The sequence below is a fragment of the Martes martes genome (genome assembly GCF_963455335.1).
Source record: "Martes martes genome assembly, chromosome: 5".
Lineage (NCBI taxonomy): Eukaryota > Metazoa > Chordata > Mammalia > Carnivora > Mustelidae > Martes > Martes martes.
The window spans coordinates 127,801,388-127,826,886 of NC_137892.1; the positions used below are offsets into that span (position 1 = coordinate 127,801,388).

Here is a 25,499-nt window from a genome sequence, read left to right on the forward strand (position 1 = left end):
AGGTTTGTCGCAGTTGTAATTAAGGATCTCCAGATGAGGTCCTTCTATTTAGGATGGGCTCTAAATTCACTGATGAGTGTGCTATAAGAGACCGAAGAGGCAAAGACACAGAAACTCAAGGAAGACAGGCATGTGAAGACAGAAGCAGAGACTGCAGTTATGCTCCCACAAGCTCAGGCATACCAGGGGTGACAGCAGCCCCCAGAAGCTAGGAGAGAGGCATGAAACAGATTCTCCCTGTGAGCCTCCAGGGGGAACAAACATCGTTGGCACCTTGATCGCAGACTCTGGCCTCCAGCACTGTGAAAGAATAAATTTCTGTTGTTTCTAGCCATCCACTTGGGGTAATTTGTTACCACAGCAGTTGTAGGAAACTAATGCATCTATTAAGTAGCAAGTGGAAGTTATTATTATTATTATTATTATTTATTTATTTGACAGAGAGAAATCAGAGCTAGGCAGAGAGGCAGACAGAGAGAGGGGGAAGCAGGCTCCCGCTGAGCAGAGAGCCCGACGCGGGGCTCGATCCCAGGACCCTGAGATCATGACCTGAGCCGAAGGCAGAGGCTTAAACCACTGAGCCACCCAGGTGCCCCAAGTTATTATTATTATTTAAAATTTTCTAAATTCTTCTCCAGGTCACTTTGGTAAAGCTCTTTATCACAAGTGGCATGCAGAACAAAAGGCTTTAAATACAAATTGAAGAAGATAATTATGATGTCATTCCAAGGCACACATGACTTACGTTAGAAGATGACCATCCACTTGGGTATAGCACAGGATAACCATCTGATGTCAAGTTGGGAAATGAAATTGACAGCTTAAGTTCTGGCATTGGAAAATGTCCACTCTTTCTAATCTACAGGAAACAAAAATAAAAATGTAATCCTCTCTTCTTCTTCCAACAGTACCCTTTCTGCATTAGGTAGGACATTTTTCCTTAACTGATGAATTAAGTAGTGTAATATTTTGAATCTGAAAGTGAATGCAGGAGCTTATGGCACTGGACAGAGAACTGGCATGATTAAGCAAGAATAGAATAGGGATGTTGAATAGTGCCATATGTATCAGCTATAATGTATATTATTCTTTCATCTTCCCACTCCCCAAATAGGACTGGGATTAAGAAAAGTCAGAATTAAATTTATTTATGCTCATCATCTTTTTGGACCCACTAGTCTTTCGGAGGTGGGAAGGAAGGAGAACATTTACTTGACCCACTCAGCACAGGTGAGCCTATTTTGTTTGCCTCAACCAGTTTGCTGTAACCCCTTAAGCCCACAAATCATTTCTCAGCCCAGCCACATGGCATCTGCCACCACTGCACAGGCAAACCAGATAACCATCTGCTTCCTTTCACTATCCTATCTCCAGCTAGGGCTACTGTGTCAATAATGACTGATAATCCAGTTGGATGAGAGTCACATTGATTCTTCTCTCATTGCCTATATGTTTTTATCTACTAAAATACAATTCCCACTGAATATCACATCATGCCACCAATGGTGAGTGTAGCTCATAGGGAAGAAAAGCCAGGCAGGATGAAATTCATCAGGAAGTTGAATTTACTATTCAAAAGTCCTCACAGGTAGAATTGGAGCAACCAGGTGCTATGGGCCTCCCTTCTTCCACTTAAGCATAATTTTCAGGACCTACACCTTCTTTACATCTTCCCTAGGCTGAATTCCTAGGTGAGTAGGGAGCTCCTTAAATCTAGATGCCAGAAAATCCAACTGGTCTATCTAACTGAGCCTTCTGGACTGGGAGTTACACAGATCTGAAACAATTCTCTGTGGTTGCCAAAAATGAAATGCATCCCTTAATCTTGGAATTCTAGGAATTCCTGACCAGCTGTGCCTGGCCTCTTAAGCATGCTCCTTGCCTCTTGTCCCTTCTTATTGTAATATGCCTTAAACTTGCCTGCCATGGTCTCCACTCTAATTCCATCTGTTTTCTGGTAAATAATAAAAAAATCACGTAATCTGCAATTAACATTTATTTTCTTCTGATTAAAAACAATGTTCTTTACAGAAACATTGAAAATATTGAAAATAAATGGGAAGTTTTCTACAATTCTACTATATTGGTAACACTTTAGTGTACAATTTACCTATCATTTGCATATATGTATACATTATAAAATTTGTATCATATAAAATACAAGATTTGGCACCCCATTTATAAAATGTATTGTCATGGTCTTTTCCCATAAACTTAGAGATTCTTTGAGAATATGACTTTCATTAGCTGCTTAATAATAACCATGATATCAATATTTATTTATGTTCAATATTTATTTATATTCCAGACACTATGCTAATTCTCTTATTTGCATTATTGTCTTTAACCCTGTTAACAACCATATGAGGTAGATTCTCTTAATATCCCTATTTTACCTATAAGAAGACAAGGTTAAATTGGGAACAAAGAACTTTCAAGGTCACAGAGCAAATAAATAGCAGAATTAAGTTTTTTTTTTTCATCTAAATTGTGCCCTCTTTACCTGTCTCTCCCTTGAATAACTATCTGATAATTTATTTAAGCAATTTTATGTGGTTAAACTTTTATATTGTTCCCAGGTTTCAATCTTTAAACTGCTTTAAATGACACTGGTAACAGTATTTTCCAGGGGTGCCTGGCTGGCTCAGTCGGGAAAGATGTGACTCTTGATCTTGGGGTCGTGTGTTTGAGCCCCATGTTGGGTGTTGAGATTACTTACAAATAAGTAAACAAACAAACAAATAAATAAACCAATAAACTTTAAAAAAGAGTATCTCCGAGAATAAATCTTGGTATCACCAATAATTTTCTATGGTACATTTCCAGTAGTAAATTCATTCACGGTTCTCACCTAAGAAAATGTTCACTTTTTTTTTTTTTCAATTCCATTACTCCAACTTTAAGTTTTATCCCAGCAAAATAATGAGATAAAAAAAAATTATGGTCAGGAATATTCTTAACAATGTTATTTATATCAGCATTATTTATAATAGTTTAAGAGTACCCGTTTCAAGTTTGGACCCTAGTAAACCATAAGAAGATCTATAATATTCAAAATTCATTCCTCCCTCCTTCCCTCTCTCTCTCTCCCTTCCTTCCCTCCCTTCCTCCCTTCCTCCCTTCCTTCCTTGTGTTTTTGTTGAATTCTTTAATCTAGAAAAAGCAAATAGGGCTAGAAGAACTTGGCAGCCAAAATTTCAAAAATTAATCTCAGTAATAAGGTGATTGTCATTCATGCTAATTTCCGCCATAAGCTTGTCATAGAAATTTTAGCAAAGAGAACAGATAAAAACAATGGAATGAATCTTGAGAGGATACATTTATTTTACTTGTAAGAGAACTTTCTTTTCCACCGTTGGCAATTCCCAAAGAGACTGAGATTATTTTCACATATAATAATGTTGTATTATTTCATACTTCTGAATACATATTTAAATCCATCATTTGAATTAGACCCTCTTTTACTTGAGTAATATTAACTTTAGTCTGTGTCTGTAAGTAGGCATTACCTAAAATGAAAGTTTGGTTCAACTCCATAATTGCTTGCTATAATGGTTAGGAAAAATTCATTATGAGGAATTCAAAGATAAAAATAATTGTAATAGAAAACATCACTTAAGGATATGGTAGGAGGAACGTAAGTTATAGTATGATACCTATGGAAGGCAGCAATGAAGAGAATGAGAAACGTATTTATTTGTTGAGTAAAGTAAAATATTACCAAGATATCTGAAGTAATCAATTTCTGAAATAGTCATAATTACTTTTTATAAGTGCATTTCTCACTCATACTGAAAAAATAATGTAAATAAAGTCTATAGGTTTATAGATAGTGTCTTTTTGGTTTTATAAATTTATTTTTTTCTAGCAAGTCAACTGAAGCATGTGTTAGGAGGAAATCTGTGCCTTAGTTTTTAAAATTGCTTCAAAGTATAATTATAAATAATTCTTTGAGTAAAATGACTTCAAAATAGTGAAATTATAAAAAAAATATTCTGGGATATAGAGATTAACTGTTGAATCAACATGTTTCTATGTGTCTGTTAATACTTTCATTTAATTTATAAGCTTATAAATTACTCCTTGACAATACTAATTTAGAGGTAGATTCTTACCAAGTAGAAGATATTAATTTCATCTCCAATGTCCTCAGTAGAATTAATAACTTCAGGGACAGTCTCATTGGCCGCAATTGAAATATGGTATTCACTTGCAGAGCTTAGAATTAATTGGAAGAAGAAAAACAAAACACAATGAAGTTTAACTTTTACTTGACCTCACTCTTTTTCTTTCTTTATACCAGGTAATCCCATGGAAAGTACCTGTAGAGATTTCGAGTAAGAGGTAAATTCTTTTACCCTGAAACCTACAATTAATTCTTTGAGGAGGGCAAGAATGAGAAAGACTATATAATTTAGTTCAGTAAGTCACCGATGCTAATTTGGCCTTGAAATGTCAAAATATATACAACTTTAAAATAAAAGTTTCATTGTTACCAAGTGAAAGTTTCTATTAATTCACTAATATCATTTATATTTTGTGAATAATGAGGCTAAAACTTAATATTTTTAGTAGTGCTGAATTTTAAATAGATTTAAAAAAATGTTAAGCTTTTCATATTAAAGGCTATATTAACTGCTAAATTTAAAAATTCATTCTTTCCCATACAACTTCTCTATGTTCTTTGGATGAACTTGGTGGAATGAAGTATAGTAAAAATATATAGGTGTTTGCCAAAATTTTATTTTAATAAAATGAAAAATTCTTGGCAAAAATCATTGTACCAAGAGAAGTGGATAACAGCAGATAGAAAACAGCAAATAGAATTCAGAGGCTAAGTAATATATACAAAATATATTTGTATATATACTCTATAATCCTCTCATTTTTGTTGTTATCAGAAAAAGCAAAGTGCCATCGAAAATAAATTAATAAAATAAGACTTTTAGACTAAACTTGCCTCTGATTCTTACACTTTTTATATACATTGCACTTATTTTTTTTTTAGCAAAAGCTTGGAGTCTTGCTTAAGCAAGGGAATTTGTAGTGGGAAACATTGCCAATATGATTTGTGTTTGGATAGATTGAAAGTTCTTAGGGGAAAGGACAATTTATGAATAATGCAAGAAGTAAACAGCCCTCATCAATAAGAAAGATTTAATCTAGTGTGTCCAGAATGGCCAGGCTGGTCAGATCCCTCACAATGAGAAATTATGGCTAAGAAATATGCTGGTGACCTCCAAGAACACTAGCATTTGGAAATTACTTCTAGGTCTTCAGAGTTTAGACTGGACTGGTAATGAGTTTAGAGTGAACTGCTAATGCAATCCAGGATCATTAGCACCTCACATATAAGATTATTTAGCATGCTGGGACTTTAGAGGGCATGAAAATTTTCCAGAGGGCCTGATTAATATGGATTTCTGGGCCCCAGAATACTGAATCAGATTCAGTAGATTGGGGGTGGGGCCAAGAATTTGCCTAAGTTCCCAGGGGCTCCTGATGCCCTTGGCCAGAGATCACACTTTGAGAACCACTGGGTTTGTAGAAAGGCATCAACATAAAAATGCAGTTTCCTCCTGGGGCGCCTGGGTGGCTCAGTGGGTTAAGCCTCTGCCTTCGGCTCAGGTCATGATCCCAGGGTCCTGGGATCGAGCCCCGCATCGGGCTCTCTGCTCGGCGGGGAGCCTGCTTCCCCCTCTCTCTGCCTGCCTCTCTGCCTACTTGTGATCTCTGTCAAACAAATAAATAAAATCTTTAAAAAAAAAATGCAGTTTCCTCCTACCTGTAAAACTGAAGTCCAACTTCATATTTTACTGGGATAGAAATGTTTACTTCATTATCAGAAAGGGCTTCAGGAGGTTCTTCGCTGTCACTGGAAAATACACAGCATGTTCAGACAAATCATGAAACTATTGACTATTTAGGGACATTTCTGAGCATTTGAAAGGCAAGCTTATCTTGGCAACTAAACAAAAGCATAAGAGAGTAGAATTCTTGTTTTTGTGTTTTTTGTTTTGTTGTTTTTGTTCAGTCAGGGTGGGGAGGGAGGTCAGAGATGGGTATTATTAAATTTCCCAAGTTGATTCTTAATTGTAGCTAGGGTTGAAAACCAGAATGATAGAGTCCAAAGTTTCTCAAACTTCTGTGAAGATTATGGATAAGTAACTTTGGCTCAATCATTAAATACACAGATTACTGGGCTTTGCTCCTTGAAATATAGATTTAGTAGGTAGGTTTGAGTTGGGACCTAGGAATTTGTGTTTTTAACACAGATCACAATGTGATTCTTATTTATTCCTCACAGATGAGGACCTTACAAAGAGACATGACTAGGTTTACATGGTGGAAAGTCAATATAAATTCTTTGGTGTTCTTGTTTTAATAGTCTTTCCATGCTTATTATTTGATGCTTATGTTATTTATTAAAGATTTTTTCCCTTGATTTAAGTTGTCATTTAAATTATACATTATGTAAAGGCATGCATATTTATACATGCATATGCATATCTCATACTCCCATGTGTTAAAAAAAAGCACAGTGAGGGATATAACAGTTACCAACACTGGCTCTGGGGCCAGCATGTATGGGATTGTTATTTATTTTCTCTTTGCCTTGGTTTCTTCATCTATAAAATGGGGATTTATCATAAGTGATAAATAAATGATGACTATGATACATGTAAAGTGCTTAACATTGTACCTAGATTTAGGAAATAATGAATGCTAGCTTTCATTATTTTTATCACACACACCCTCTCCACCAAGTGACCAAGCACCTAGCATTTGGTCTCACAGAATGGGCAATGAGGACCTCTCAATGGCTTTGCCATTCCCAAGTGTGCTAAGTGGTTTGGTGTGAGCTAGAGTAGAGCAAAAGCAGCACCCTAATTTGGGTTATAGATATTTGTGGGACAGGGCTTTTGCGATGACTGGTTCCATCTTCTCCTACCTGTTCCCTACTATGGCCAAATTAGTCTTCCTAAGAAACAGCTAGCTCTGTATATAAACTTCACCCCTCAAGAACTTTTCTGGCTCCTTACGGTTTGCTTAGTTAAGTCAACATGCCTCATTCTGACATTCAATACTCACCATAACATGGTGGGATGCACACTCCCTGTTTATCTTCTGTTACTCCTTTTTGTATTCTCTATATTTGAGCTAAAATGGATTACCTGATATTCCCTCAGTAGGTCTAGTGGTTCACTATTGAGTTTTTGCTCAAGCTGTATACTTTTCCTAAAATGCTCTACCTAGTTCCACTTACTAACCTATGCATTGCTACCCAAACTTTAAGGTCCTTCTTAATTATAATCTCCTTGATAAAGGTTTCTTGGGGTCTCATTGCCCAAGTAGATATAACTTAACCTCTATTATGTCTCTGATACACAGTTTTTATTTCTCTAATGAATTTTCCTTGTTGTACCCTATATTATAATAATTTATATATTAATCTTAGCCTCCTATTTAATGTTTACTCCATGAAGTTTAAGTCCTTATTAATTTTTATATTCTCTATAGTGACGAATTCAATATCTTGTCTGTAGTAGATGTCAAATAAATATTTGTTGAGCTGGATTAAACTGAGCATACAGAATTCATTTACCCATTAATTTATTTTCTCATTTATTCATTCATTCTATATTTACTCAGCAATTATTGGATGTGAGGCACCATGCTAGATACTGGGGAATAAAGCAACAAAAGATAGAATTTTATCTCAAGGAGTTTATGGTCCAGTGGGTGATTATACTTAGAAGAAAGCTAAGACACTATTTCAGTTTCCTTATTAGCCTTTTGTTATTTGTTATTTGTTATATGGGTATTGGGTGATATCTTTCAGAAGCTCTGACTGATTTGGATAAAATGTATTAAACTACAAAAGGGCATCATAAAACTTTAAATCCATTTAATGATCCAGTTGAACTTGATGGGCTGTCAGTACAAGTTAAAATAGCAATCCTGTAAAAATTTTTAAATAAATTTAAATGCAATTTGGCAGATATAAGTGATGTGTGATTACAACATGTTTTACAGCTCACAGAATCAATGGTTTAATATTGGTAGGTGCATTAATTCTAAATTTCTTATTTTAAGTTAATCATAAGGATGTTTTTGTGAAGTAAGGGGGTTCACTCCTTTTACTTTTACTGGTCTCTCATAAAAGCTGTAAGAAGTTCCAGTGAGTCTATAAAGCAAAATATTCTAAATAATGAAATTACATACTTATACATTTACATACACATACACTCATGCATACATGTCAACCAACCTTGTTGCACTTAAGTGAATGATCACATTTTCCATGAGATAAGATGTGTTAAACTGAAATAATATTTTGAAAGTAACCTATGAAATAAAAATATTTTTAGTCTAGTAACAGATAAAGTACTAAAATGTTTACATCGATAAAAATATTTAATTACATTAATGATATTACCTAGACTGAAACTGCAAAGTTTTTTAATAAATATTACCTAAGAAAATAAAACCTAATCACATCTTAAAAACAGAACAAGATATACATATACTTTCAGATGTAAATATGTAATATACTTTGTATATTAATATGAATTTAAACACTTTATTCAAATCACATTAATAAAAATAATTTATACTACATCAACTATTACCATGAAGGTACATTCTATGTATTATATTACCATTTTCTACCAGATCACAACCATAAGCAATGTAATTATGAAATAGTCATAATTAAAGCCTCTTTAATATGTAAACTTCTACCATCTATATATGTTCATTATAAAATAGGGGAAAACCTACGTGGTTCCATTAACTTGATAGTACAAAAATTTTGGGCTCTTTTGTTTTGTTTTGTTTTTTGTTTTTTGCTTTTAAGGAGTAAAAACAAAATGAAAAAATAAAAGACTTTTTTATAATAAAGTAAACTATATTAATAACAATAATGTAGTAAGTTTTGCTTACAAATTGCATAGTTAAAATAATACCTAAGAAAAACTAATACCTAATACCTAAGAAAAACTAATACCTAAAAAATAATACCTAAGGAAAACATTTTTGTTATACCAACATTCTGATACAGGTTAACTTATTTTTAAAAACTATGCCTGAGCATAAAAACTATATAATTAGGACTCTTCATAAACACTGACAGGCAGGCCAGAAACTGGATTACTTATTTGAAGAAATAGGTCCTCAGCAAAGTTCTAGTCCAAGACCCCTCATGATAATCTTTATAAAGCTGTATTTCCTATTCTGAAAACTAATCTTGGTTTGTGCTAACTAGAGTGTTTTGGAATTTGGTCAGCCAAAAAGATGGCTCGAAGTGCACAATTAATAGAGACTTTTAAAATTTTACTTTTGCGATTAAGTGCCAGACAGGACAGAGTTTGATATTGAAAGCTCTTTTAATCAGTTTAGGCCCATTCACAGAAGGGATGATTAGAATTCAGGTGTCATGAGATGTGCATGATTGTACCGTATTATGTGTGGAGTTTTCCTTTGGATTTTCTTTCCCACATATATTTTGAGTTACATTTAAAAAAATCTTTTCTTAAGAATCTGCAGATCTGGGATGCCTGGGTGGCTCAGTCGGTTAAGCAGCTGCCTTCAGCTCAGGTCATGATCCTAGCATCCTGGGATCGAGTCCTTGCTCGGCAGGGAGCCTGCTTCTCCCTCTGCCTCCGTCTGCCAATGCTCACTCTCTCTCTCTCTCTCTCTCTGACAAATAAATAAATAAAATCTTAAAAAAAAAAAAGAATCTGCAGATCTGCAGTATGCTTCTTGCATTGAAATAATAATCATAATTCTAATAGGAGATTACTGGGTGGGTTTGAACTATAATACTTCACAAAGGGTACAATTGCCAAATTGTCTCTCAGTGAGCTCCTTTATTCCTGCCTTTCATTAGACCCCTGACTGGCCTGAACATTTAAGTCTTGGCATTTTTGATGAGTCTTCAGACTTCGGGAAGATACTAGCAGAGCAGTAGGGTTGAAGAAGGTGCCTATTCTCTATTGACATGATCCTGAAATGCTTAAACCATAAATTTAGATCTTGAAGTCAAAGTATATTTTAAGTGTAAAGCCCATGCAAAAATCCCTTGCAAATTATCTTCCCATCTCTATATTGATGGCATGAGATGCTTTGATTTAAGCTTTTACCCTAAGCAGCGAGGAATTGTTAAAGAAAGAAAAAAGTGATTGAAAAGTAATTAAGATTGCAATTAATATCTCTAAATGCTGAAATGTAACACAGGCTATATTATTATTCTTAAAGAAATGGAGATAATTTCATGGTTAATTAAAGTGGTCAGAGGAAGAAGTAGAAATGAGTTGAAATTCACTATTTCTATGTCAAAATAGAGGAATCATGGGTATATTTTTTCAAATATGATATATGTTTTATAGATTTTTAGGGAAGAAATATAATTTCACAATAAATTTCATTTGAGATAGTCAAGGAATGGGCTTGATAATGAGGTTCCTAAAGTAAAGTGGTACACCTAGTTATTTTCATAGCTAAAATGGTTTATTGAATTCAATGATAATTACTGTCATTTGTAGTTTTTTCAGTCCTTAGTAGCCATGCTATATGTGTGAAGGGAAAAGACCTTTCTGAATTCTCATTTGCAAAAAGAGGAGCTAAAAGACTTCATTATAGATATGTGACTCTGTCATTTCCAGATGTCTAACTCAGTGTTTGTCATCTTTTTAGGATATGTGATAAAGGTGACAAAGATCTATTTTGAAGTTTTATATTAAAAAATGTTATAAAGTGAAGAAGTTGAAATTGGGATGGTATTTCTATCTTTTTTTTAAAGACTAAGTCAAATAAGTAAAATATCTTCTTATCTCATCACTTTGATTCAGTATTTCCCTCATTAACTCAATATGAATGGAGGAGCGAATATTCATACTGAAAAGTAACCTTCAATGAAAATATATGCAAATATGTTGTTTATCATTCAAGGAGATAACTATTCTGTTTTTCATGGAAACAAATATTGTATGAAAGCACTCTCTCACTTCTGTTCAACTACTACTGTAGGTTTTAGCCAGGGTATTTAGGCAAGAAAAAGAAATAAAAGTCATTGGCTTGGGAAGGATGCCTCTATTTGCAGATGACATGATCTTATATATAGAATATCCTAAGGAATCCTCTGAGGAACTATTAGAACTAATAATTTCAGCAAGGTTTAAAGACAAAAGATCAATATTAAAAAATCATTTGTATTTCTATACATGAGCAATAAACAATCTAGAAATAAATTTAAGAAAAGAATTTCATCTAAAATAGCGTTAAAGGGGGTGCCTGGGTGGCTCAGTGGTTTAAGCATCTGCCTCCTGATTTCAGCTCAGATTATGATCTCAGGGCCTGAGATCAAGCACCATGCTGGGCTCTGTGCTGAGTGTGGAGTCTGTCTAAGATTCTCTCCCTCCCTTTCCATCTGCCCATCTCCACCACTTTCTCTCTCTTTCAAAAAAAAAAAAAAGAAACAAAAATAAAATAGCATTAAAAAAGAATAAATGCTTAGGAATACATTTAACAAAGGATGTGTAAAACTTGATTTCTGAAGAATATAAAACATTTTTGAAAGTAATTAAAGAAGATCTAAATAAATAGAAAGACATCCCATAATCACAGATCAAAGACTTAATATCTTGAAGATGGTAAAACCCCCAAATTGATCTGCAGATTCAGTGTAATCCTTATCAAACTCCCAGCTGGCCTTTTTAGCAGAAAATGACAAGCTGACTCTAAAGTGCAGATGAAAATTCAGGGGACCTGGAAGAGCTAAACAACTTTGAAAAGGGAAACATAGCTGAAAGACTTACATTTTCAGATTGCAAAGATTGCAAAAGAGTTCAGTAATCAAAACAGTGTACTGACATAAAGACAGACATATAGATCAATGGAATACAATTAAGAATCAAGAAATAAACCCATATGTTTATGGTCAAGTGACTTTCAATAAAAGAGCCACGACAATTCAATGGGGGAATGAATGACATTTTCAACAGATGGTGTGGGGCAACTGGATATCCACATGCAAAGAATGAAGTTGGACCCTCTCCTTCTTACACAATACACAAAAGTTCATCAAAATGAATAGAGACCCAAATGTAACAGCTAAAACTATACAGCTCTTGGAAGGAAACATAGGAGTAGATCTTTGTGAACTTGGGTTAGCAAAGCATGAAGGACAAAAGGATACATAGATTAATTAGACTTCATCAAAGTAAACATCTTTGTGTTTCAAAGGGCACCATCAAGAAAGTGAAAAGATAAGGGTGCCTGGGTGGCTCAGTTGGTTAAGCGTCTGCCTTCGACTCAGGTCATGATCTCAGGATAGAGCCCCACATTGGGCTCTTTGCTCGGAAGGGAGCCGGCTTCTCTCCCCACCACTGCCTGCTGCTCCCTCTGCTTGTGCTCTCTCTCTGTGTCAAATAAATAAATAAAATCTTTGAAAAAAAGAAAGTGAAAAGACAATGGGAGAAAATATTTGCAAATCATATATCTGATAAGTGACTTGAAAGCAGAATATATGAAGAACTCTCACAACTCAATAATAAAAAAAAAGACATCCCAATTAAAAAATAGTAAAGGATCTGAATAGACATTTCTCCAAAGAAGATATACACATGGTCAGTAAGCACATGAAAGGATGTTCATCATTAGCTATTAAGGAAATACAAATCAAAATCACAGGCAGTAACAATGTGAAGAAAGACATATTTTGCTGGTAGGAATGGAAAATAGGGCAGTCACTTTGGAAAACAGTTTTGCAGTTTCCTAACATGTTGCACATAGTTATCACCTAACCAAGGAATTCCACCCTAAGAAAAAGGAAAAATCCCCATATTAAAACCTGTACACAGATATTCATAGTATTATGCATAGTAGCCAAAAAGCGAAAACAACACAAATGATAGATGAATAAACAAAATATGTTACATCCACAAAATGGAATTGTATTTGGAAATAAAAAAGAACTGCTGATACATGGATGAACCTTGAAAACATTATGGTAAATGAAAAAAGCCAGTTATAAAAGATCACAGATTGTATGATTCCATTTATATGAAATGTCCGGAATAGGTAGACCCATAAAGAAAGAAAGTAGATTAGTGGTTGCCTGAGGTTGGGGGGGAGGGATTGGAGGAGAAAAAAGAGAAGTAACTGGTAATGTGTACAGAGTTTCTTTTGGGGATACAAAAATGTTCTAAGATTGATTGTGGTGATGGCTGCAGAATTCATCATTTGGTGAATATACAAAAGCCCACTTAACTGTACAGTTTAAATAAGTGAATTTTATGGTATGTGAATTATATATCAATGAGGATATTATTTAAAAGAGAGAGAGAAACGAAAAAAAGAGTTTCTATACAAAGTTCTAAAAGATTCTAAAAAATTGAAAGATTTGTCTACAGGCCAGAAAAGCCTACTACTATTGGATAAAATATCAAGTATAATTTTAAATTTGGTCTTAGCATTTGAATTTGACTCATGCACTAATTGGTTTTTGATTCCAATATCTCAAAATCTTGAACTCAACCTTCTTCATCTGCATCATCCTAAAATACCATTAAAGGGATTTATACATTTAACTTTGAGCACAGTATTTTTCATATACAGTTGCCACATGTATGTTTTATAATCTGCTTACCTCTTCTCCTCTTCTCAGGAAAGGATATCCAACCTTACATGTGAGATTATGATTGGATTCACAACTGTCTTTTTGGATAGCCTTGGAAGAAAAAGTAAGCAAAATTAGAGTAGACACAAGGTGAAAAACTTGAGCTTGGTTTTTCCAGATTTTTCCCAGCTGTGCCTTGGATTGTGCCTTGCTAAGATTTGTCTCTCAGTTTAGTTGGGAGAGTCACAGCATTATGGGATCACCTGTCTCACCATCCATGGAAAACCTGAAGACATTACTTGAGGGAGACTGAAAGGCAAGTCACATCACATATCTTGTCTAGGTGTCCCACTGTACAATGGACGCATTAACAGCATGTGCCACATAGGGTGATTAGGTGGCTGGATGAAATAATCCACACATACCAGACTGCCACATGGAAGCCCACAGTGCGTGGCTGTCATGAGAAGAGTTTCACTCAGTGGTAAGAGCACAGGTTCGGACCGGAGGCCCCCAGGAGTTCAATTCTGACTCCATCACTATTAGCTTTCTCCTTGTCAGGGAGAAAGGCTCACTTCTCTGAGCCTGATTTTCTGTCAAGTGAGGTCAGTCATACTCAATTTCATCAAACTTTAAATGCCACTGAATAGTAGGAGACTCACCATTATTTTGTGTACGAATAAGAGGAGGGGAAATGCTGCCAATTGAGGAAATATATCAACTGTAAAATGCAGTTACAGCAAAGTTAAAATGTAACAGAAAGGGTTTATCTTAGAATCTCTGTAGTACAAAAATACCTATCTACTTAATGAGAATTGAGTAAGTGCAATGCTTAGAACAGTGCCTGGAACATACTATGACTCAGGAAAAGGTTGTCATTATTATTACTGTTTTTATCATTAATAGAAGTAGAGGAGACACATTGTTTATTTTTATAGTCCTCCCTCTCTAACAAAGCCATGAAGTTAGTTGAAGAGGATACTGGCAATGATTTTTAATATAGTCCACATTTCAGAGAAAAATTCAGTGGTAACATTTTTCTAGCATTACTTTGCACATTTGGATTTACAATTAACATTCTTTACTGAATCTAAAATATGTGGTAGTAATGGAGGACATTTTTTAAGCCTCTGTTAGTCATCATGTCATTAAGTGGTATCCTAATAAATAGAGAGAAATATCAGTGAAAGTCTGAATTTACAGAAACTAGACAATAGAGTTCTAATATTGTATTAGTAAGGGTATGGTTTTTAATGTGAATCATACATATTACTAATTCATATACATAGAGACAGAATTGTAAATAAGGGGGATTCATTCAGAGATCAGAATTAAAAGCAAAATTCAAATGTGGAAGTACTAATTATTGCTGATATAGCATCTTATGCAGCTGTATGTTATTGCCAAGATGAAAAAAAATTGTTAAGACAATGACACGTTGTAATTTAACATCTCTCTTACCAATGTAAGGATCTTACATAGAAAATGAGAAGTGGTATCTTGATTCTTCTTCATGTAAACATTTTTTTGTTCCATACATACATTCCTCTCTCTGCACTTCTGTTCAACTGTCTTGACTCTGTTATGTTTATATTTTTCTTTGAGTTTGTCTCAATTTCAGCTATGTAATGCCTCTATAAAATGTATGATTTTGATACATCAGTGATCCTATCCTCATACTGAATCTAAGAAAAGTCATAGATCTCTAAAGACATTCATCAAAAAAAAACCTTTTTTAAAAAAAGTTTCATACTTTCACCATTAGTGAGTAATAATAATTTGTCCAAAATGCTCTCTATTCTTCTAAACCCAATAAAAACAATTAGTTCAGTAGCAGGAAAAGTAGGCTCAATAAATGATTATTACAAGAATAAACAAATATAAAACTAAAAGTTTACCTCAATTCCTGAAAAAATTAGATTTGGAGAATAGTGCACTATGGTTCTGGTGTTATAGGCACTGTCCTTTTTATTTTTGACTGTGAGACTAACATTGAACTTATCGTTATGAGACCTGACAATAAGCAGGCCCTTTTCTGTGGTGGATACTTTCAGGGCGAGGTCCGAGATACATTTATCCTTGTTTCCACAGTCTTTGGCGAAAGGAATCTGAAAATGGTCACAGGAAAGCGTTTTTCAACATTTAGTTAAGCATGATTGAAAATTACTTATTAACCTGCTTAGTGAAATGACATATTGCCAAACTAAGTTAAGCAACTCATAAAGAGAACAGACTCCACTGCAGAAGTCATGAGGAATTTTAAGTTTATTCCTATAATTTATAGGGAAAAATAATAAGCTTCTGAATATAAATTCTTTCAGTCCTTTAGAGAATGCACAGTTTTCACACATGTTTTTTGCTGGCTTTAGTCTGCCAGAGTAGAATAGTTTCAAAAAAATCAAGTCAAGGGGCTCCAGGGTGGTTCAGTGGGTTAGAGCCTCTGCCTTCGGCTCGGGTCATGATCTCGGGGTCCTGGGATCGAGCCCCGCATCGGGGTCTCTCCTTGGTGGGGAGCCTGCTACCCCGCCCCCTGCCTGCCTCTCTGCCTACTTGTGATCTCTCTTTCTGTCAAATAAATAAACAAAATCTTAAAAAAAAATCAAGTCAAATACTCTAAGATCTAAATCTACGAGAGAACACTTCAACAGTCAACCCCTGTTATAAGATTTTCTATTGAAAAGAATAAAAACCTTAGAAATGTAATAGAGCTCAGAGGTAAAAAATGGTCAAGCCACATAACTAGAGTTTCCTTGACTCGTCTTCCCATTAAGTCCCACCCTCTTGTCTAAACCTTCACTAAGAGCTCTCCATTCTACCTCCCTTCTAAGCATCTCCCAACTCTCCATTGCCACCATCACCTCTAGTCTAGCCATCCTCATTCTTCCCTGAACTAATGCAACAGATTCCTAAGTGGTCTCCCGCACCTACTCTTGCTCCAACCACAGTTCCTCCAATCACGCTCCACGTTGCAGCTGGAGTAATCCTTAAAAAGATATAAATCCAGTGCTATCACCGAAACAATTAAAACTACCAACAGCATTCCATTGCTTCAAGGTAATCTGTGCAGTAGCATAAAGCCCAGAACGACCTGGTTCCTTCCTGTGCCTCCCTCCCTATCCCACGTCACCTTCCCACCTCGCTCTTCAGCTTCAGCCACATTAGAGAGTTTAGTGCAGTTCCTTTATGCCTCAGACCTTTTACACATATTTCTGTGCATAAAACACTGCTCCCTCCACTCTTGTGAATAGGATGGAAAATCCTCCCAGGCTTTGGGTCTCAATTTAAACGTCACAACTTCTGTCTGCTTAGGCAGAAGTTCCCATCAAACAATTAAATTCTCCTCCAGACCACAAGCTGTAATCCAACTAATACCTGTTTCCTAGGATAGACTGTAAACTCTGAAGCTTGGTACATATAAGACACCCAATCACTATTCTTGAAAGGAGGAAAGTGAAAGTAAAAGATACGGGTGTAGAGAAAACTAATTCCCCACCCTGAACGTTTCCTCCACTGGTGCCACCCCATCTTTCTACTTGCTCACTCATTCTTTCTCAGGGGCAAGACAATGGACTCTGTGGATCTGGAAGCAGGAGCAGGGTGAACACAGCTCAGGCCCTCCCCATGTCTTCTGCTCTTGGGGCAGCACTGTGCCCATGGGAGCCATACACTCTTGCTCTCTATCTTCATTCTGCAAGTTTTATGAGGTGGGCCCCCTTGAAAGAGGCCTGAGATTGATGAGCACTGCTGATGATGCACTTGGTTATCTGTGGTCTAAGCCTTGTTCAGTAGGAGGACACCCAATATGCCTAAGCCATAACCGAACCCAGGGTTTATTAGTAATAAAGGGAATTCCCGTAGGCTAACCTATGTCCTTCTTTCAGTTGGTCCTAAATTTAGGGGAGATAAAAATAGGTGCTATTTGTAAGTTCCTCCAACAATAGGAAGCCGAAGAGTTGAGAAAAGTCTAGAAGAGTCTCATTCTTTTTTTAAAAAAATGAGTTAGGGTTGTATGTGTGTATCTATGTGTTTTAGGGTTTTTTTCCCCCAATATGTTCACATGCAGGCATTCTGTATTTAAAAAAAAAATCCGACTTACATATTCATGTACTGAATTTGGTAGGGAATCATCAAGAACAGGTCCATTTTCTGGATCAGTAAGATTAAAATCCAAAGTTATCCTTACAGAGTCCCGAAAGTCATGCTTGTCCTACAGATTGAAACATAACATATTTTATCATTGGTATCATATTTGCTGCATGTTCTGACCTTCTTATGGCTTCCTTCTTCTGCCCCTGTAGGTCAGGCTTACTGGAACATTTTGGTGCACCTGATCTGACATGATGTCATCAGGCTTTTGCTTCATTGGAGAGAGAGTGCCTTCTACCATGATAAGGGACACTGCTGAATGCAAAGGCTTCAGGATGACCAGTTGAGTCATCCAGCTTCTCAGCAGCCCTGCTGTAGTAATAGGATGTGCCATACTTTGCCATGTCAGCATATACCACTCTGGGCTCCTTGCACAGGAATATCTTTTCTCTTGAGATCTTGAGCTAAAAACTGCCATGTAATAGTTCCAACTTCAAATGAGCAAAGTTGCTTTAAACTGAGTTGAATTTCATTAGTATAATATATGCCTCAAGTTGCAAGAATTTATTTATAATGTCAAATGATATGTAAGTAATATGAATGCAATCAATATTGTTTTATAATATCATGAGCAACAGCCATCATTTATGGCATGTCTGGGATTATGAGCTTTACACACATTATTAAGAAGTATTTCAACAGTCCTCCGAGATGAATAACTATTATAGTCATTATTTTACAAATGAAAAACTGTGCCTCTAAGAGACTAAGCAACTTGGTCAAAATCACTTGGAATGTGGGGAAGCTTTAAGACAAATTCCATCTTGGCTGACTCCAGAGCAAATGTCAATGTATCTATTAAAATCCAAAGGAATTTTAGAAATTTTGAAACTAGATCATTCCTTTTACTACCAAGTGCCTACACACAGCTAGATTCTACATTTTAGACAAATATACACTAAGTGATTTCTAGCAGGTTGAAGGCAGGGGCACATCTGGTTTCACACCCTTTCAAATTTTATACAAGTTCTAACTCCTAAATGCTCAGTTATGATGAAGTAACTAGGAGGATAGCTCCAGTTTTTTTTTTCTTTCTGATTATAGATTGATCTTAGTGTTGACAGATAAGTTAATTTTGATATATACTACGGGGAATACTGACTTGAAAATCATTGAAGAAAAATACAGTACACTGGGGTGCCTGGGTGGCTCAGTGGGTTAAAGCCTCTGCCTTCGTCTCAGGTCATGATCCCGGGGTTCTGGGATCGAGTCCCACATTGGGCTCTTTGCGAAACAGGGAACCTGCTTCCCTCCTCTCTCTCTGCCTGCCTCTCTGCCTACTTGTGTCTCTGTCTGTCAAATAAATAAATAAAATCGTAAAAAAAAAAAAAGAAAAAAGAAAAATACAGTACACTTACAGGGATGTTTCCTGTCACTTTCCTCTCCTGACTATAATATTTTAAAAATATAGAATATGAATACATCAAGAATACAGAAACAAATCAGATGTGGGGGGAAATCGGCCTGTTTTCCTTTAAAGTTCCAGGATCATGTATAAATCTCAAGTCTGTTTCAGTCACTAAAATCAGTATTACATCCACTCTTCCCTCTTTTTTTTTCTTTAAGTATCATGTACATTATAAGAAAATGTTAAAAAAAACTCCTGCCCTTATTGGGAACATTCTCTCTATACATAATGACTCAATAAAATGTATTTAAATGGTTCAAACTGGCTTCCTAGCCATCTTTGGAGATTAATAATTTGCTTCCCAAGCCTCCCTTATTAGTGTAATAGAAAGAAACTTAGGTAGCCTATGGATGATAGAATACAGCAGATTTTTTTCTCTTCGATTTAAAGTCAAAGAGTGAAACATATAGTTCAGTGGACAAGAAAGGACCCCAAAAAGCATATGGCCCAACAGTTTCTCCTCAGGGCATGTAAGCACTTACATCAAATGTGATACACATTCAACAGATGAGGCCCACAAAAGTTAAATGATGTTTTCAATTTGAAAGAATAAGTGAATGAATGTAAAAAAATGAATGAATGAATGAATGAATGAATGCAGGTTTCTTATCAACTAGTGCCATGTGCCTTCTACTATTTCATAATATATGGATGACTATAACACACACAGGGAAGATGAAAGATAGTTTTATGAAATGCATCTGGAAATTAGAAGATCAGGCCTGTGATTTTCTGATAAACTGACCAAATAAATGAAGTTTACTTCATCATGTGCACTTTGAAATAAAAATCATAAGATTGACTTGAAATAAGACATTGATGCTTTATTCTTGATTTGGAATAAAGCAGTTATAACATATGATTTACTTGCCAACATGTAGAAGGAGAGCTTAGTGCATTCTGATTCTTCAACTGTGATGTTTCTTTGAATCTTTCTTTCTTGAGTTCCAGAGAAAAAACTTCGTGATATCTGTCTTAGTGAATCTAGTGTGACACGGTACTGCATATCTGGAAACAAAATGACAGAAACATTTGCTTGGGGTGATTTTCATATGGTTCAGTTCATTAAATTAGCATTATAGAAAAATCTCTTGAGCAAACAGTCAACAGAAAGTTTCTATTACTCAGCTTATCTACACTACTGTAGTACAATGGTAGTCCCAGTCATGACGATAACCTTCAGAACTACTTTCTCTGTGTGTGTGTGTACATATGCACACCCACACTCATACAACATGTACACCAACATATAAACTAAATTTCTGATCATGCATGTGTTTATTGGGTGTTCACTTAAATTGTTTTTTTAGTTTAGCAATGTTGAAGTCCTGTTTAGAATATTGATTTTATTTCAATAGACACAAAAATATACACTAATGAATTCTTATCTATTTTATGAAAAACTCACTTCAGACTCTTCAAAGCATGTAATAAAAGAAGCTTACCAAATAAGTTTAATAAAATAGGCGTACCAAAATAAAAAACAAGTTAAACCTATACTTTCTAAAAAGGCAATAATTCTACTTATTTGATCACTTATTTTATAAAAATAAATGAGACTGAAATAATGCTGCGTGTGGAAATGTAAATCATATTTTATATTTCTATACCTAAAACTAGTCAGAGGGCTATTGGAGAGCATAATTATGCACATGTAGAGCAAACTAAGAAAAACAGATCTTAAGGATTAATGATTTTTCATATTCTATTTATGTTTGGTTTATAGAGTAAATTACTCTTTTGCAGCCAATGACCTCCACAGTTTTGACTCCAACATATTTCAATGTCATTATAAAAACACCTCAGGAAGTGTATGTGTAGGGAGGAGGACATTCCTAGACCGTGCCTGAGAACACACACACACGACATGTCTGATGCTCAAAAACCAGGATCATGTTCTGAGTGGAGCAAAGAGATCTCAGAAAGTGGGGTGGCAAAGCATTCATGTCCTTTGCAATAGCAGTCTTAGTAAAGAGAGGGCAGGAGAAGAAAGAGAGGGTTTGTGAAAACCCATAGGAAGAAAAACTGGACTCTCATGGAGCCCAATGTCCAAACTCTACTTCTGAACTCGTATTATTATTATTGCTTTTAGCACATCGCAGTTTGTGATAAATGGGAGAGCCAGAGGGAACCATGGACTGTGGAGACCATTGCATATAAGCATATAGTTTCTGCTCCAGATTTTATTGGGTTCTGTAACATATTTTCTCTTCAGTAGATTTTTTTTCAAGGTTCAACATGTTCACGGGGCAAATGTGATATGCAGATCCCTATCATCGGGGAAAATACAAAATCTTACTGGATGTCATCATGTGGGAGCAAATGTATTGTTCTCCTGCCCCAAAGTACTTGGTACACATAAGACACTTACCAGCTACAAAAATTGTGTCTTCTTTGGACTTTAATTTCACATCGAAACACACGGTAGCATTTATGCATACTGTTTCCTTTCCTTCCACACGGCAGTTTTTCTTTTGGATATTCACTTTATTGGGTTCAAAATTCATGGTCACTTTAACTACAGCCACATCTCGGGACCTACAAACAGAAACAATGATGATTATTTCTGTACCTTCATATTTAACGAATGCCATCATTATGGGAGTGCAGTGTGAATGCACTGATGGGGATTGTTTTTTGTGTATAGTTGGGCTTGCAGGATTCACTTTCTTTGGTGATTTTTAAAAAAAGATTAATTTTTTATTATTTTTAACGATTTTATTTATTTGAGAGAGCAAGTGAGTGTGAGAGAGAACATGTGCATGAGCAGAGTGCAGTGTTTTCTCTCCCCAGGGAGGCCTACATACCTTCTTCCCTTCCTCTAATAAGATGGTATTTAAGTCTGAATTTTAAGCCACCTCAAAGAATTACTCATTTTTCTCTGGGTATCTCCCATGTATACATGGGGTATGCGTGTTAATAAACTTGTTTGTTTTTCTCTTGTTAATATGGCTTTTGTTACAGGGGTGTCAGTCAAGAACTCAAAAGGCTAGAAGGAAAGTTATTTTTCATTCCTTACAGTTCATAAGCCAAAAATCTGTTTTGCCTGTGACGGAAGGAAGATGGAGCCACGTGCTTGGGTGCAACCTCAGAACCCAAACCGTATTTTGGGAATCTTTGAGTTTGTTCCCAATCTGGAAAGAGTCCCAAGGCCCACGGACAACTCTTGTGCACTGCAATACTTGTACAGACAAGTACAGGTACTATGGATACGTATCTCGTGAATACATAGGTCTTTGATTTGCTTTTTGCATTAAAAAATTCTAATTATTTTTATTTTAAAACATCTTACCCATAGAAGACAGGGAAACATAAAAAAAGGAAACAAAGAAAACAGAAATCACTTGTAATTCTACCACTCAGCAATTAATTACCATTAATATTTGATGTACTTCTTTTTCTCTGCAGAAGAATGTATATGTATAGATGTGCATGTGTGTATAGAGAGATACACACATGCATATACATCCATACATACTTTTAAAGCATCACAATATAATGAATAGATTTCCAATATCTGTATTTTTCTGGGATCATTAGTTTTAATGGCAATACACTATTCCAACATATGCATGTGTTATAATCTATTTACTCGGTCCTTCATTAATTTATTTTTTTTAAAAATAGTTACTACCACAGTGCTGTGATGACTCTAAAGATGATATATCTTCAATGTAGATTAAATCTTTAAAAATTTTTAGGAAGCAAATTCCTTGTTAAAAAGTATGAATATTCTAAGGCTCTTTAACACTTATTGGTAAATACCTTCTAATGCATTTTAACCAGTTTACTCTTTCACCAGCAATGGACTAGCATGTCTAATTCCCTGCTTAGTAGTTTGGATCCTTCAGGAATGAGGCTGCCTTGACCACTTTCCACTGCACATTCCTCTGCCCCCACAAGGTCTTTAAAGGGGTTATGGCGCAATTTATTCCACAAAATGGGGCTCTCCATATCTGCTCCTGAAAGTCCCTGATTGGGGCGGGCTTCTGTTTATTGCCTGCCACCTAGATCCACTCTCAATCTCTCCTTTGGCATTGTAAATCTTGGTCTTCGTGTCCCTGTCTGTTGGTCTGGTCCCTTCTGCTGGGCAATGACAGGCTACAACTCTGTCATTTTGACCCATCACTGATAAAGCACTGACTGGGGGTAAAAGAGGATAAGTCTTCAGAGCTTTTTAAGAAATCTTTGAAACAAAACTGGAGAGTAAAAATTGCCCTTATAATGTGCGTGTGTGTGTGTGTGTGTGTGTGTGTGTATAAGATTTTATTTATTTATTTGACAGACAGAGATCACAAGTAGGCAGAGAGGCAGGCAGAGAGAGAGAGGGGGAGGCAGGCTCCTTGCTGAACACAGAGCCCGATGCGTGGCTCGATCCCAGGACCCTGGGATCATGACCTGAGCCAAAGGCAGAGGCTTTAACCCACTGAGCCACCCAGGTGCCCCATAATGTATGTATTTTTAATAGGAGAGTGACTGCACTAAATATTTTTTGAGTTAAGGTTATCATAATACATTAACCAGGATTAACAGTTTAAACTGTATCCTTTGTTGCTGACACTGGTGACTTCTGGTTTGCAGCCCTGCTTCTGGGTGAGCCCTCCCCAAAGTCATAGCTACTTGTTGCCCAGCATTCTCCTTTCTTAGGCACCACCTTACAGTTTTCTTTTCCCCCTACTGTACAGTTAAGACATTTTTAACATAATGGTTATTATCTGTGTATAGTTTAGTGTACAATTTTTATTTGACCATAAGTTCTTAAACATTATCTCTATTTTTAGTTAGAATTTTTTTTTTCAAATTTTAAAGTTGAAGTAGAGTATATAATATTATATTAGTTTCAGGTTTGTAACATAGTGATTTATTAATTGTATTCATTATGCTATGCTCACCACAATAAGTGCAGTTACCATCTATGTATGGTATGGTAAAAATATTTTATATATATATATGACATATATTGCATATGTTATGTATATACACATTTATAATAAAAACACAGACAACGATGCACAATTATCTAATTATACATATTAGGTAAATGAGTGAAGAGTCAATTACCCTAAAAAGTTTGTGAACTACTCTGGGGCTCCTGGGTGGCTCAGTGGGTTAAAGCCTCTGCCTTTGGCTCAGGTCATGATCCCAGGGTCCTGGGTCCTGGGATCAAGCTCCGCATGGGAATCTTTGCTCAGTGGGGAGCCTGTTTCTCTCTCTCTCTGCCTGCCTCTCTGCCTACTTGTGATCTCTGTCTGTCAAATAAATAAATAAAATCTTTAAAGAGTTTGTGAACTGCTCAAAGTTAGGCATGTTTTCTTGTTTATATAATTCTCTATGAAGCCCTCTTCTTTCCTATGCTGCCCCCTAAAACAGAGTATCTACCTTAGCACCAAGCACATAATAAATACCCCAAATTAAGAAGAGGTGGTTCTACTTGTTCCTTTAATATGCTTTCTCCATTTTAAGATTTGATGACTCCTTCAGCTTCTTTAACTACATAACTTTCATCTAAATAATGGGGTACAAAAGAAAACAGGTATTTGGTATGACAGGAGGTCCAATCATACTCTGAGCTATGAAGCTATTTGTGAAGTATTATCCGATGAATTGGATGTTATTAAAATACATACCAGAAGAGGGCAGCACCACCAAGGCCCCCAATAGTCACATCAGTCAGACCATCGCCATTTAAATCCATTTCTCCATGGATAGACTGGCCAAAAAATTTTAGTGTCTTGCCGTCTCCACCTGATGGAATACGCTGTGAAAGTCCCAACAGAGAGTTTTTATGCCAGAAGTGTCTCTTCAAAAACAGTTTCAAATAAATCTGAGAACTTGGATTGGTCAACAAAAAACGAAAATTAAATATCTTTTGGAAACCCGCCTAAGAAGCCCCTCATGTGGTGACAAGCTGAATTACTCAGTTGTTACCAAAGGTTATTCTTTTTATAGTGCAGACAAAATAATCCAGGGTTACTGACAACAGAGAGAGGGGAAAAAAATTTTATAACGTCGTCTTGTCTAATGCTCAAGGAAAACATTGTGAGTAATTGGCTCTCCTTTCTGGTTCCCACTCAGTCCCATAACGCAGAGATATTTAAAGATACTGGAACCTTGAAAACACATCACACTTGCAAGAGAGGGAGCAGAAGTTTGTCACAGGGGTCAGTTTGGGGTTTACTGAATTTGGGGGGGTAGCTATAAATAGCACATTCCATCAAATACATTTCCCAGTATATGATCTTCTTTGCTAAAAGTCAAGGGCACTATAAGCTTAATAGGTACAAATGAATATGGAGTTCCTGATGACTGATTTGTGCACGTACC

At 35.8% G+C, this 25,499-nt stretch overlaps 1 protein-coding gene across 1 annotated transcript in view; it reads right to left on the reverse strand.

Annotated features, from left to right (window-relative positions):
• Positions 1 to 25,499, reverse strand: part of ITGA1 (integrin subunit alpha 1) — a 159,456-nt gene that overhangs the window by 12,357 nt on the left and 121,600 nt on the right. Inside the window, exons 15-24 of the mRNA XM_080805080.1 lie at positions 24,803 to 24,933; positions 21,547 to 21,713; positions 20,047 to 20,183; positions 17,718 to 17,828; positions 15,520 to 15,729; positions 13,652 to 13,732; positions 8,273 to 8,349; positions 5,786 to 5,875; positions 4,116 to 4,218; positions 746 to 859 (exon numbers count right to left, since the gene is read on the reverse strand). Coding sequence (XP_080661206.1) covers positions 746 to 859; positions 4,116 to 4,218; positions 5,786 to 5,875; positions 8,273 to 8,349; positions 13,652 to 13,732; positions 15,520 to 15,729; positions 17,718 to 17,828; positions 20,047 to 20,183; positions 21,547 to 21,713; positions 24,803 to 24,933 — 1,221 coding nt within the window. The remainder of the gene's footprint in view (positions 1 to 745; positions 860 to 4,115; positions 4,219 to 5,785; positions 5,876 to 8,272; positions 8,350 to 13,651; positions 13,733 to 15,519; positions 15,730 to 17,717; positions 17,829 to 20,046; positions 20,184 to 21,546; positions 21,714 to 24,802; positions 24,934 to 25,499) is intronic.